Raw genomic sequence first — 15,300 nt, 5'->3', positions numbered from 1 at the left:
GATATGAGGAATTCTTAATCTCAGGAAACAAACTGAGGGTTGTGGGAGTGGTGGTGGGTGGGAGGGATGGGGTGGCTGGGTGATAGACATTGGGGAGGGTATGTGCTATGGTGAACGCTGTGAACTGTGTAAGACTGTTGAATCATAGACCTGTACCTCTGAAACAAATAATACATTATATGTTAAAAAAAAAAAAGAAGAAGAAGATAGCAGGAGGGGAAGAATGAAGGAGGGGTATCAGAGGGGTAGACGAACCATGAGAGACTATGGACTCTGAGAAACAAACTGAGGGTTCTAGAGGGGAGAGGTGTGGGGGGGATAGGTTAGCCTGGTGATGGGTATTAAAGAGGGCACGTTCTGCATGGAGCACTGGGTGTTATACGGAAACAATGAATCATGGAACATTACGTCAAAAACTAATGATGTATGGTGATTAACGTAACAATAATAAAAAAAACTAATTAGAAATTTCAACATTTACTTTATATATTTTTATGCATGGTACATTTTTACTAAATTATATGAAAGTAAGTTAGATACATTGTACAAGTCATCCTTTAGTACTGAACAACTATTTAGCTTGGTTCTTATTACCTCCTAGAACTTGTCAACAAATAGAAAATAGTTACATAAATGGTAGATATTAATACAACTATAGCAATAATCATTTATGTGAATGGCATAAATATGGCAATTAAAAGAAAGACACTGTTGGAATGGATTTTTTGAAAAAGACCTAACTATATGTGTCTTTAAGAATCACCCTTTAAATTTAAAGCGAATTGAGATGAAAAGTAAGGCCATGGAGTTGTATCATGCTAATACACATCAAAAGAAAACTCAGAGGTTTTATTAATTTCAGGTAAAGCAGACTTCAGAACAAGGAAAATTATAAGTGATAGAAAGGGTCATTACATAATGATAAAGAGGGCTGATTTTTCAAGAAGATGTAACAATCCTTAATGTGAATACACCTAACAGTAGAACATCATATATATATTTTTAATTTTTATTTATTTATTTGACAGAGAGAGACACAGCGAGAGAGGGAACACAGGGGGAGTGGAGGAGGGAGAAGCAGGCTTCCCACTCAGCAGGGAGCCCGATGTGGGGCTGGATCCCAGGACCCTGGGGCCATGACCTGAGCCAAAGGCAGACGCTTAATGACTAAGCCACCCAGGTGCCCCTAGAACATCATATTTTGAGGCAAAAACTGATAGAACTGAAAGGAAAAATAAACTAATCCACTGTTATAGTTGGAGATGTTACCATCCCTCTGTAAGTAATTGACAGATCCATCAGGCAGAAAATCAGTAAGGATACAGTTAAGCTGAACAGCACCCTCAGTCAACTGGATCTAATAGACAGTTATAGCAGAATAATGTTCTTCTCAAGTTCACATGGCACATTCACCAAGATAGACTATCTTTTAGGCCATAAAACCACCTCAACAAATTTAAAATAATAGAAATCATTCAGAATATGTTCTCAGACAATAATGAATTTAAACTAGGAATCAGTAACAGAAAGATTAGCTGGAATATCTCAAGGTATTTGGAGGTTAAACAACAAATTTCTAAATAAGATATACTTCAAATGTCTATCAATTGATGAATGGATAAGGAAGATGTGAGATATATATAAAATGAAATATTACTCAGCCATAAAAAAGAAATCTTGCCATTTGCAATGATGTGGATGGAGCTAGAGAACATTATGCTAAGGGAAATAAGTCAGCCAGAGAAAGACAAATACCATATGATTTCACTCATATGTGGAATTTAAGAAACAAAACAAACAAACAATCATAGGGGAAAAAAGAGAGAGGCAAACCAAGAAACAGACTTTTAACTACAGAGAACAAGCATGGTTATCTGAGAGGAAGTGGGCAAGGGGATGGGTTAAATAGGTGATGGGGATTAAGGAGAGCACTTGTGATGAGCACTGAGTGTTGTATGTAAGTGTTGAATCACTAAATTGTGCACCTGAAACTAATATTACACTGTATGTTAACTAACTGGACTTTAAATAAAAACTTCAAAAAATAAAAAAAATGAAAAAAAATAAGAAAGTTCAAAGAAGTCTCAAGATAATTTAAAAATATTTTGAATGAAATGAAAATGAAAACACAAAATATCAAAACTGTGGAATGCAGTGAGAGCAGTGCTCAGAAGGAAATTTATGCATTAAGTGCATATTTTAGAAAAGAAGAAAGATTAAAGTCAATAATCTAAGCTTCCACCTTAGGAACCTAAAGAAGAGTAATATAAACTTAAAGCGAGCAGAAGGAAAGAATAATAAAAAACAGAGCAGAAATCAATGAACCTAATACCAAAACCAGATGACATTACAAGATAAGGAAACTACCAACCAATATCTCTCATAGACATAAATTCAATAGTCTTGATCAAAATGTTAGCTATGCATATCCACCAATGTACACTGAACCACATGAGATTTGTCGCAGCGCAAGGTTGGTTCAACATTTGAAAATCAACAAGTATAATCCATCCCATTAACAGAATAGAGAAGAAAAATCCTATAATCATATCAAAGATGCAGAAAAAACATTTGATAAAGTTTAACACCCACAATAAGAATTTAACGCCCTTGATAAAAGCTCTGAACAAATTAGGAATAGAGGAACTTCCTCAACTTGATAAAGAACATCTACAAAAACCCCCATAGCTAACACATAATGATGAAAAACTTGATGCTTTCCTCCTAAGATTGGGAGTAAAGCAAGGATGCTGCCTGTTACTACCACTACATAACCATCATATAGGAAGTTCCAGCTAATGCAATTAAGACAAGAAAAGGAAATAAAAGGTATACAGATTTGGAAAGAAGAAATAAAATTGTATTTGTTCTCCAATGATGTGATTATTTGTGTAGAAAATCCCAAAAAATCAACAGAAAAATTCCTGGAACTAATACACAATTACATAGCAAGGTTTTAAGATGCAAGGTTAATACACAAAAGTCAATTGCTTTCCTATATACCAACCAGTGGGAGACCATTCAAGCTAGCTCCTTTGTTCTTTTGGAATGATCCCATTAAACTCTAAGTGTTTTTTTTTTTTTTTATTATTGCTTTCTGTCAAGTACAATATGTTATATACTTATGCTGCCCTAGACTGGAAGCAGCCATTTCTTCAAATAGCTTGATCTGTCTGGTGGAAAATAGCATTTTGAAAACAAGATCTGAATGTCAGGTGTCTAGGACACTAACTGCAGGATTTTTCAGGGAACAGAACTAACAAATGCTTTTTAAAATTGTGATTTTGTATTTATATGTAGTTCAAATTTAGTATTAACAAATTGGTGCAGCCACTATAGAAAGCAGTATGGAGATACCTAAAAAAATTAAAAATAGAACTACCATTTGATCCAGCATTCTTAATTTTGGGTATATCCAAAAGAATTGAGTTCAGGATCTTGAAGACTGATTTTTCTTAATTTCTTATTTCAACATTTGTATATGATTATTCTTAGAGTAATAATCTTTATACATAATAATACTGCTACTTCAAAATCTTGGTGCTAATTTATTTTATCTTACAATTAACACTCTCATCAATTAAAACAGTCATATAGCTAAAAAATTAAACCCACTAAGTTTAAGATTTCTTAATCTAGAGTGTTTTAAAGTTGGAGCACTTTGGTAACACTCACTTGAAAAAAATAATTTCTCTGTGCTTTTCTCTGTGTCATCAATTTTGTATACAGTGAAGTCCATTGTATTTCTATTTTTACCTCATTTGAAATCTGCATTTTATTTTTTTTAAAGATTTTATTTACTTATTTGACAGAGAAAGACACAGCGAAAGAAGGAACACAAGCAAGGGGAGTGAGAGAGGGCAAAGCAGGCTTCCCTCTGAGCAGGGATCCTGATGAGGGATCATGACCTGAGCCGAAGGCAGAGCCACCCAAGCCACCCAGGCGCCCCTAAATCTGCATTTTATTTTTTAATCACATATTTAAACATGTTAATTATTAACATGGTTAAAAAGTTAAATTATGTACTAAAATATACCCAGAGAAGAATTTTTACATCCCTTTTTTCACCTACTTCTTATCCACCCCCTTCTACATAATCCTAGTTGTTGGTTTCTGGTTTACTATATCTATTTTTTTAATGCAAGAATAAATACATGTATATGTTTGTTATATAGAATATGATGTAAATTGCAAATATATTGTATATTTTCATATATTCTTTATGCAAATATAAATATATATGTTTACCATGTTTGTTCTGTATAACTAATTCTTAATTATTTTTTTGTATAAAAATAAATATAATAAAATATACACAATATGTGGAAGGTTTTAGGTTTTTTTGTTTTCACTTAATAAATACTAGAAATCACTGTATATAATTTTATAGAGAGTTTTCCCATCTTTTATGACTTCATTGTATTCCGTTATGTGACTATATCATATTTTATTCAGTCAGATCCTACTAATAAACATTTGAGTAGTTTTCAGTGATTTGCTATTTAAAAAAACTTATCAAATAATCTTGTGTATATACTATTTTTATTTGTAGAGGAATATCTTTAGTTCTAGAAATGGGATTACTATGTCAAAGAGTAAATATATAGTCAATTTCTTGTGTATATTGCTGAATTTGATTCCCTAAGCATTGTGCCATTTTATATTCTTACTAGCGATGCATGACAGTGTAGGCTTCCATACAATCTCAGCAGCAGGTCATGTTGACAGGATTTAGGACTTTTTCCTTCAGGGTGATAGGTTAGAAATGATATTTCAGTATAGTGTTAATTTGCATTGGTCTTATTATGAGTGTAGTTTAATATCTTTTCATGCATTGCATCATTTTTATATATGTTAAATGTGCAGTCTATGATGGTTTTTGCCCATTTTATGATTGAATTTTTGTTTTCTTCTCAAATTTTAATCTTTCTGTGATATTAGTTTTCAAAATATTCCCTTTCTTTTTTGACGTAGGTATGAAATTTTTTGCCATGTAAAGTTTTATTATTTAAAAAAATTTATTATTTTTGAATTATTTCTGGATTTTGAGTCATGGTTAGAAAAGCTTCCCCAATTCCATAATAAAAGAATTCATTGTTTTCTCAACACCAATGATTGAAAATGAATCTATATTATATACTAAATTTATGTATGTAATTAGTTCTTCAGCTAGACCTTTTATTTTGTTTTTCCTGTTGGACTATTCATATGCCAAAGCCATACTGGTTTAATTATAGAGGCTTTACTGAGTTTTCTAAATATATGTTATTGTGTGTCTCCTCATTGCTCTTCTTTATTAGGGTGTATCTAGCTATTCTTATTTTTTTACTGCTCTATAGGAACATTAGAATCAATTTATATACCTCTATAAAAATTTGTTAGTATTTTTATTGGAATCACTTTGAATGTATATGAAAATTAATGAGGGAAAAATGGTATATTTTAGTTTTGAGGCATCTTATTCAAGATGTCTTTCCACTTGATTTATTTCTTCTCATGTAGGTTTGTGTATTTCAAGTTTTCCTAGTTTTCTTTTTCCTGTTACTATTACATGTGGTGTATTCTTTTCTATTATATCCTTTATTTGTACATGCAAAGGCTTTTGATATTGTATGTCAATTTTATATTTTGTAATATTACTAAATTTTCTTGTTTTTAATAATTTTGGCAGCAATTATTTTGCAATGTCCAGTCATACTATTATGGCATCTGGAAATATAAATAGATATTAACATGGGTTTTTTTTGTATTTTAGAATATAATCATAAATATTGCTCCTTAGGTTTCTCAAGGTTAGATACTAACATTTGATTTGAGTAACAGGTGATTAAATATGAAGGTAGAGGAGAGAACTTTTGATGGCTTATTTCTTAGTTCAAGGCCATGCCCTTCTGTTGACAGAGTGAAGCACAATTTCCTTATTAAGTATAGCCTTTTTTGGTGTGCCTTTATTTTTTAATTTTTTTAAAGGTTTTATTTATTTATTTGACAGAGAGGGCGAGAAAGCATAAGCAGGGGGAGTGGCAAAGGGTGAAGCAGGCTCCCCACTGAGCCACCCAGGCGCCCCTTGGTGTGTCTTCAGATTCTATATTATCTTATCTCTGTAAGATCCTTTAGCTTCTTACTTCCTTCTTTACCTTTAATGCCACTCCTCCACAAGACACCTTGAAATTGTGAGGTGCTTCCCCCATGCACTTTCCCAGCCCCTTTCTGTCAATTCCCAGGAGCTAGGGCTCTGATCCCCCAGGGCTCAGACAGATTTTCATTAAGTTGGTACTTTCTCAGCTTTCCTGTTCCACCCCCTTCTCCCATGCCCCTTGTCTATAAAATCCTGCCTGACTCCTTTCTGCAAAGCAGCCTCTGGAGCTGACTTTGCTGGTGTTAATATTTCCCCTACTTAAATGTAAATTGAAGTTACTAATTTTCTCTTTCTCCTAGTCATGGCATAGGTTGTATTTTGGCTGATTTGTTTTTCCCTCTTAGTTTGTTTTCAGTATGTGTGGAGAGATTTGAATTCAGGTGGTTACCATGATCCCACAGGAAGCTGGAATTTCTCTTGCTGGTGTTAAGTAGCAGTGTATCTTGACTGTATACTTTATTATTTTAATCAACATGCACTGATCTAACTATAGAAGTTCTATTGCTTTTTTCACTACTATTTAGTCACCTTTTTAGTTTTCTATAAAATATAAGTTTAAAATGAATCTGTAGGGGCGCCTGGGTGGCTCAGATGGTTGGGCGTCTGCCTTCAGCTCGGGTCTTGATCCCAGGGTCCTGGGATCGAGTCCCGCAGCGGGCTCCCTGCTTGGCGGGGAGCCTGCTTCTCCCTCTGCCTCTGCCTCTCTCTCTCTCTGTGACGCTCATGAATAAATAAATAAATAAATAAATAAATAAATAAATAAATAAATAAAACATTTAAAATGAATCTGTATATATGATGTAAAATTTTATAGGTGGTTTTCAGTTTTGAGATTCCTCAATGAATATTTGATAATTTAGTTTAATTTTTATGAAGCAGCTCATCATTATTTAAATATGATAATAATAAAAAAAACTATTTAAGCCTTTATACACATCTCTACAGAAATTGCATCAATTTTTTTTTATGCCTCATGATATGATACCTGAAAAGTAATGTGGTTCTTTGACATTCTGATAGTCTGAGGGTCCTTATCAGGGAGGTGTATCTGAATCCTCTGGAATAAATTTACAAAATACTTTTTACCTGGTCTATACCCCTGGAATAGAGGTTTTAAAATTTTCTGCATATTATTATCTTCTGTGGAGTTTTAAAGAATCCAGATGCTTATTCCACATGCCAGACCCACTATTAAATTGGAGTTTGTGGAGGCAGTATCCCTTCCATCAGTATAAGGCCTGATTAGAGCTCAAAATCATGTCTTGGAAATATTGATTCATATACCTATGTACTGATTCACACACAGTTGATGTAGGAAAGATGTTAGGGTTCGAAGCCAATGGCCAAGAAAGAATTCTTGAGACATCTTTGGTACAAAAAGGTGGTTTTATTAAAGCATGGGGAAAGGACCCATGGGCAAAGAGTTGCACCCGGGTCATGAGGAGTGACCCATTATATACTTTCAAGTTGGAAGGGGTTAGGGATAGCATAAACCTCCCAGATATTTTGGAAACAAGGTTTCCAGGATCCTTAGGGGGCTAGCTATTGTTAGAAAAAGGTCATTTATTACTGTTTAGTAAAAACTCAGTCATGAGACTCTTCAGATGTATATCGGTGGGTCATATGCTTGGAGGATGATTGCCAACATGTATCTTGGGGGATAAAGATAAAAGAAGTTTCCAAAGGAATTTTCATATGTTATGGAAGACTTACAGAATCCTGGGGGTCAGGCTAAGATTGCCTTTTGCCCTTAGCAAAGTATTAACATCAAGGCAACTGAGTTCCTAGAGGAATGTCACTCTGCCTGTTCCAAGGACTTGTCAATGGGCTGTTAAGTAGTAAGATTTTTTTTCTTCTGCCTTTGTTTCCCACATCACAACCACAGTTGAGAACCAGTGGTGCTTTTTGAGACCACAGCTCAATACTCCTTATGAGCTAGTTGAAGAAACATGGTTCTAGAATTTTTTTTTCTTGCCATCCTAACACATAGCTGTATTTCTGAGATTTTAGGTCAAATCAAGATCTTCCATAGTATCAAGTAATGCTAAGGAAATATCTCCAGTTAGGCATATATCTCTACCAGTTACTATTACTGCTCTGCAAAACTTAACAGAAGTTCTAATCTGTGGGAAGAGAAAGTAATTTGGAATTTCCAAAACTTTACTAAGCATACTTTGGAAAAGCACTCTTTTTCATTTTCAACTAGAATTGTGATTTCTATGGTGTCTATGGTTTTTAAGTCATCCGCTGAGAGATTGCTTCAAAATCAACTGGGAAACTTGATAAACATGCAGTTTCCTAGACCTCACCCCAAGAGAATTGGATTGAGGAGGTTTGGGTGTAAGCTCAGGAGTCAGTGTTTTTAACACACCACCAGGTGATCCTGAAGCATTCAAAATCACTGTGAGGGGGTACCTGGTGGCTCAGTTGTTAAGCATCTGCCTTCAGCTCAGGTCATGATCCCAGAGTCCTGGGATTGAGTCCCATGTCGGGCTCCCTGCTCAGCGGGAAGCCTGCTTCTCCCCTTCCCACTCCCCCTGCTTGTGTTCCTCTTTCACCGTCTCTCTCTGTTAAATAAATAAATAAAAAATGTTTAAAAAAATCACTGTGAGCTCTAGCTTATGCAAAGGTGCAATCCAGAGGAACTTGGTAGAAAGTTTCAGAAATTCTGATTGCTTCAGATCCCCAGAGGCACAAGTAGAAAAGACGTAGGTTTCACTTTCATGACATTCACCAAATATTCACACTGAGATTTAAAAATGAAATAACTTTGCCATCCCATAGTTGAAGAAAAAAAGACATAGTGCTCATATGTTATGGAAATTGTTTTCATCAAATCTTTTGGCCAGATTAGTTACATTATCATATTTCTAAATCCATTAACAGTATCCTTTCCTGTAGGTTTTCAGCAGTAACCATGGGAGAACCAAAATACATCTTGTGGATCTGTTAATATGTGTTTATCCCCCTTCAGATGAATCTTATGATATTTGCCAGCTTTGCAAATGTAACTCCTAGTTCAATATATTCTGTATGATAGAATGAATTTGAAAAAATTGTTGTAGTCAAACTTTTCTTTTTCTTAGAGAAGTTGCTACCCAGTACATGTGACCTCATTAGAATTTTTCTACAATCTAAGTTTTAGAGGTTAAGGCAGTGATTCTTAATATTTTGCATCAAGGATTTCTTTGAGAATCTGATGAGAGCCTTGGAACTGTCTTACCCAGATACTTGAATATATTCAAATGAAATAAAAATCTCCATATAATTTTAGGGAATCTATTAACATTCTAAATCTCTTTAGAGCCACACTGCAGGTTAAAAATTCCTGATATAAGAAAGGTTGTATCTATGCAAATTTATAACTTAATAGGATTTTATATGTTTTTCAGGTATCTGTACAAGAATGAAATTCATGCCCTAGATAAGCAAACATTTAAAGGACTCATATCCTTGGAACAGCTGTAAGTAATAAAAACTTCTTTATTGAATCATTGATGGTTATGGTTCAAATAGAAGTTTTTAAATGCCATTATGTGATAGTTGAGCAATTATTTTAAGTTTTGTCATGCGGCTTGAATGATTGAATATTCTGTCATCAGTTGGATAAAAATCAGAATGTATGATCGAGTTGGCATGAGGGCAGGAAGACAGACAGAGATCAGCTGGAATCCCAGCTCCTGCATTTATTATTTGTCTGTTGGGCAAGTTGCTTTCCCTGAGTTTCTGTTTCCAAATCTCTGAAATGAAGATATTTCTACTGTGAAGATTGTTATTCCATGCAAAGAGTCTGGTTTATCACTTGACACAAAATAGACATTTCATAGAAAATAGATATTGATACCTGTGATTACTATTAATTTATCAAGTTCATAGATATTTAACTGATATGGGATTTCCTAGAGTATGAGATCTAACCTCTCATTTGACAAATTAATAACCAAATCCAATGTTAATTAAATGACTTGCCTGAGGTTAAAAGTTTGTAGAATTATCATTACAACCTAGATCTCCTGACTGCTATTCTAGTGCACTTTTCAGCATTTGACACCTTACTGCTGGTTTCAAGAATAGTTTGAAATCCCATAACTTTAGTTTCACTTTTCAGAATTTCAGTGTGAAATATAAATTCTTCAATATGAAAAAGTTATGTTATATAGTTATACTGCTACTGAATGACAATTTGATGTTTCTTCAGATATTTCTCTCAATTTTTAGTGTCTGTGATGCAAACACTAATTAGATATTTGAAGAGATTTTTCCTCATTTATGACAAGCTATGAGATATTTATCAGCTTAGATATATAGAACGCACCTTGATCTTTAATAAATCAGACTCTTAAATATCAGAAACTTCGACTTTCAGCTTTGTTTCTATCTTCAATGTGGCTTCTTCTTTTCTTTTTTTTTTTTTAAAGATTTTATTTATTTAATACAGAGAGAGACAGTGAGAGAGGGAACACAAGCAGGGGCAGTGGGAGAGGGAGAAGCAGGCTTCCTGCTGAGCAGGAGCCTGATGCGGGGCTCGATCCCAGGATCCTGAGATCATGACCTGAGCCGAAGGCAGATGCTTAACAACTGAGCCACCCAGGCGCCCCAAGCTTCTTATTTTCAAAAGGCTATTTGCAATCATTTCTGTAATAAACATGTTTCTATAATGGTCCAAAGAAATCTAGATTTTAGATTATATTAAAATATGATCAAACACTTTTTAAAAATTATTGTTTCTGTTTACTTCTCCCCTTATTTTGTTTTACATGGCTAATGAGCCATCCTATGACAAAGTGTGTTTCTTCACCTTTACGTAATTTTTACTGTATTGTAGAACCATCACAAAAACCAATTAAATATAACTTCTTTAATAACAAGAACAAACAAAACCCTTATCACTGTGATGTGTTTTTCATCAAATATATTCACAGATGGTTTATAAAATTAACATATGAAAAGTTCTAATTCTTGTTTAAAGTGCACATAATTCTCATCAGTAAATGCTTTATATTCTGATAATAATTATTGGCCTTACTAATATTGAGTAATACTATTGTTTAAAGCCATGGAAATAGGCATTTCTGCTTGCTAATTTTAAAGCACGATTCCATGCTCTTGTGAATCACTATTCAAAGAGGATTTTTGGAATCCAAATATGTAATCTCTAATCCTTGGAATTTTTCATAATTTTAATTAGAGCTCTGAAAGCCAATTCATTTCAGTATATCCCTATCAAACTAAAGAAGAGCTTGAGATGCCTGAAATATTTGTTCTTTAGGATCTATATACATGGCCTTTCTTTTAATGACTCTTCTTGTTCATAATCCTTTTTGGGTTAAAATCCTTTTTGAGGAAGGGAGGGACACATGATAGATGTTTGCATAGCCTTGAAAATATAGTAGGGCATTGTAATGCCAATTCTGCTACTGACATGATTGTTTACATTCAGCATGAAAATACATTTTTTGATTTTCCTGTAGTCTTCGAGACATAGTCTGTGATCTAAAAAAAAAAAAACAGGAATGAGAAGTGAGGAAGGGATATTGAAGAAAGATTTGTTAGTCTAAATCTTTTTTTTTTTTATCTTTTGGTTAATTGAAAATTCAATAAACTACATTCTTTTTTTTAAGATTTTATTTATTTATTTATTTATTTATTTATTTATTTATTTATTTATTTGAGATAGAGACAGTGTGTGTGAGTGGTGGGGAGAAATAGAGGGAGAGGGAGAAAGAGAATCTTAAGCCCACTTCATGCTGAGCACGGAGCTGACAGAGGGCTTGATCTCAAGACCCTGAGATCATGGTCTGAGCTGAAATTAAGAGTTGGAAACTTAACCAACTGAGACACCCAGGTGCCCCAAACTATGTTCATTTTTTAAAACCACTTTATTGAGGTATGATTGACATACAAAAGGCTGTGCATACTTAATGTAAACAACCTGATGAGTTTGGTATTAAGTATATACCCGTGGAATCATTGCCACAATCTATGCCATAAATATATCCATCACTTCCAAAAGTTTCCTCCCATCTCCCTAGTATTATTATTATTTTTTATAAGAACATATAACATACCCTCTTAAATTTTTAAGCATACAGTTCAGCCTTAAGTTCTGAAACTATAACACTACCAGAAGAATACATAGAGAAAATCTTCTTGACATTGGTCTTCAATGATTTCTTGGATATGAAAGCGAAAGCACACTCAACGAAAGCAAAATAAACAATTAGAGCTACATGAAACTAAAAAAAGCTTCTGTACAACAAAGGAAACCATCAACAAAATGAAAGGCCCCTTATGTAATGGAAAAAATACTTGCAAACATATATCTAATAAATCCAAAATATATGAGGAACTCCTACAATTCAATAGCAAAACCCCAAATAACCTGATTAAAAAAATAGGCAAAAGACTTGAATAGATGTTTCCCCCCAAATGACTTACAAATGGACAAGAATTATATGAAAATGTGCCCAATGTCACTAATCATCAGGGAAATGCATATGAAAACCATCATGTGAAGTCACCTCACACTTGTTAGGATGGCTATTATAAAAAAAAAAAAGTGTTTGTGAGGGTGCTGTAAAGAGAATTCCTTGTACAGTGTTGGTGGGAATGTACATTGCTGCAGCCACTATGGAAAAAAGTACAGAGGTTCCTCAAAAAATTAAAAATAGAATTACCATGTGATCCACCAACCCCACTCCTGAGTATTTATTCAGAGAAGTTGAAATCAGAATCTCAAAGAGATACCAGCACTCCCATGTTCACTGCAGCATTATTTATAATAGCCATTTGTCCACTGACAGATGAATGGATAAGGAAAGTGTGGTATATACATACAATGGAATATTATTCAGGCTCAAAAAAGAAAGAATTCCTGCCATTTGTGATAACCTGGAAGAATTTGGCAGACATGATGCAAAGTGAAGTAAGCCTGACACAGAAGGACAAATACTACATAGTACCACTTATAAGAGAAATCTAAATAGTCAAACTCAAAGAAGCACAGAATAGAATAGTGGTTGCCAGGGGATGGGGGAGGGAGAAATGGAGAGGTGTTAATCCGAGGGTACAAACTTTTAGTAATGCAAGATGAATAAACCTTAGAGATCTACTATACAAAATAGTGACAAACCACATTTTGCTTTAAGGATAAATGCTCTCTTTATATTGTATAGAATATCTTCCATGTGTTGGCTACATGAAGAGAAATTATGTGGTTAAATACAACAAAATTATAAATTAAAGCACAAATGTTATTTTTTAAATTTTATTATGTTATGTTAATCACCATACATTACATCATTAGTTTTTGATGTAGTGTTCCATGATTCATTGTTTGCATATAACACTCAGTGCTCCATGCAGTACATGCTCTCTTTAATACCCATCACCAGGCTAACCCATCCCCCCAACCCCCTCCCCTCTAGATCCCTCAGTTTGTTTATCAGAGTCCATAGTCGCTCATGGTTCTTCTCCCCATCCAATTTGCCTCCCTTCATTCTTCCCTTCCTGCTATCTTCTTTTTTTTTTAACATATAATGTATTATTTGTTTCAGAGGTACAGGTCTATGATTCAACAGTCTTACGCAATTCACAGCGTTCACCATAGCACATACCCTCTCCCACATCTATCACCCAGCCACTCCATCCCTCTCACCCCCCACCACTCCAGCAACCCTCAGTTTGTTTCCTGAGATTAGGAATTCCTCATATCAGTGAGATCATATGATACATGTCTTTGTTATTTTGAGCATTAATAAGGCACAGTTATTTCTGTAGAATAATTTATATTCTTATATTGATTGTGCCAGGGCAGTGAATAGAGTAAGAAGTAATTCTCTTTATAAAAATTAGAATGATTGAATTTTTATGTAGGAAGATAGAATTATTACATATTAAGAAAGAATGTTTTGAGCAAATAATCCTAAAATTTGTGTGGAACCAGAAAAGACCCCAAATAGTCAGAGGAATGTTGAAAAAGAAAAGCAAAGCTGGTGGCATCACAATTCCGGACTTCAAGCTCTATTACAAAGCTGTCATCATCAAGACAGTATGGTACTGGCACAAAAACAGACACATAGATAGAGGGAACAGAATAGAGAGCCCAGAAATGGACCCTCAACTCTATGGCCAACTAATCTTTGACAAAGCAGGTAAGAATGTCCAATGGAAAAAAGACAGTCTCTTCAACAAAGGGTGTTGGGAAAATTGGACAGCCTCATGCAGAAGAATGATAATGGACATTTCCTTACACCACACACAAAAATAGACTCAAAACAGTTGAAAGACCTAAATGTAAGACAGAAGTCCATCAAAATCCTTGAGGAGAACACAGGCAACAACCTCTTTGACCTCAGCCACAGCAACTTCTTCCTAGAAACATCACCAAAGGCAAGGGAAGCAAAGGCAAAAATGAACTATTGGGACTTCATTAAGATAAAAAGCTTTTGCACAGCAAAGGAAACAGTCAACAAAACCAAAAGACAACCGACAGAATGGGAGAAGATATTTGCAAATGACATATCAGATAAAGGGCTAGTATCTAAAATTTATAAAGAACTTATCAAACTCCACACCCAAAGAACAATCAATCCAATTAAGAAATGGGCAGAAGACATGAACAGACATTTTTCCAAAGAAGACATCCAAATGGCCAACAGACACATGAAAAAGTGCTCAACATCACTTGGCATCAGGGAAATCCAAATCAAAACCTCAGTGAGATACCACCTCACACCAGTCAGAATGGCTAATATTAACAAGTCAGGAAATGACAAATGTTGGCAGGGATGTGGAGAAAGGGGAACCCTCGTAAACTATTGGTGGGAATACAAGCTGGTGCAGCCACTCTGGAAAACAGTATGGAGGTTCCTCAAAAAGTTGAAAATAGAGCTACCATACGATCCAGCAATTGCACTACTGGGTATTTACCCCAAAGATAAAAATGTAGGGATCCAAAGGGGTACGTGCACCCTGATGTTTATAGCAGCAATGTCCACAATAGCCAAACTATGGAAAGAGCCAAGATGTCCATCAACAGATGAATGGATAAAGAAGATGTGGTATATATATATATATATATATATATATATATACACAATGGAATATTATGCAACCATCAAAAGGAATGAAATCTTGCCATTTGCAACAATGTGGATGGA

General features: G+C 34.4%; 1 protein-coding gene across 1 annotated transcript in view; it reads left to right on the top strand.

The window, feature by feature from the left end:
- PXDNL (peroxidasin like) overlaps positions 1–15,300 on the top strand; it is a 422,439-nt gene that overhangs the window by 232,253 nt on the left and 174,886 nt on the right. The window contains exon 4 of the mRNA XM_081817119.1: positions 9,532–9,603. Within this exon, the coding sequence (XP_081673245.1) occupies positions 9,532–9,603 (72 nt within the window). The remainder of the gene's footprint in view (positions 1–9,531; positions 9,604–15,300) is intronic.

Source organism: Leptonychotes weddellii, chromosome 4, assembly GCF_054177405.1.
Source record: "Leptonychotes weddellii isolate Sample4059 chromosome 4, ASM5417740v2, whole genome shotgun sequence".
Classification (NCBI taxonomy): Eukaryota; Metazoa; Chordata; class Mammalia; order Carnivora; family Phocidae; genus Leptonychotes; species Leptonychotes weddellii.
Note: the sequence above shows the minus strand (reverse complement) of the source record. Positions and strands in the feature narration are given on the sequence as shown.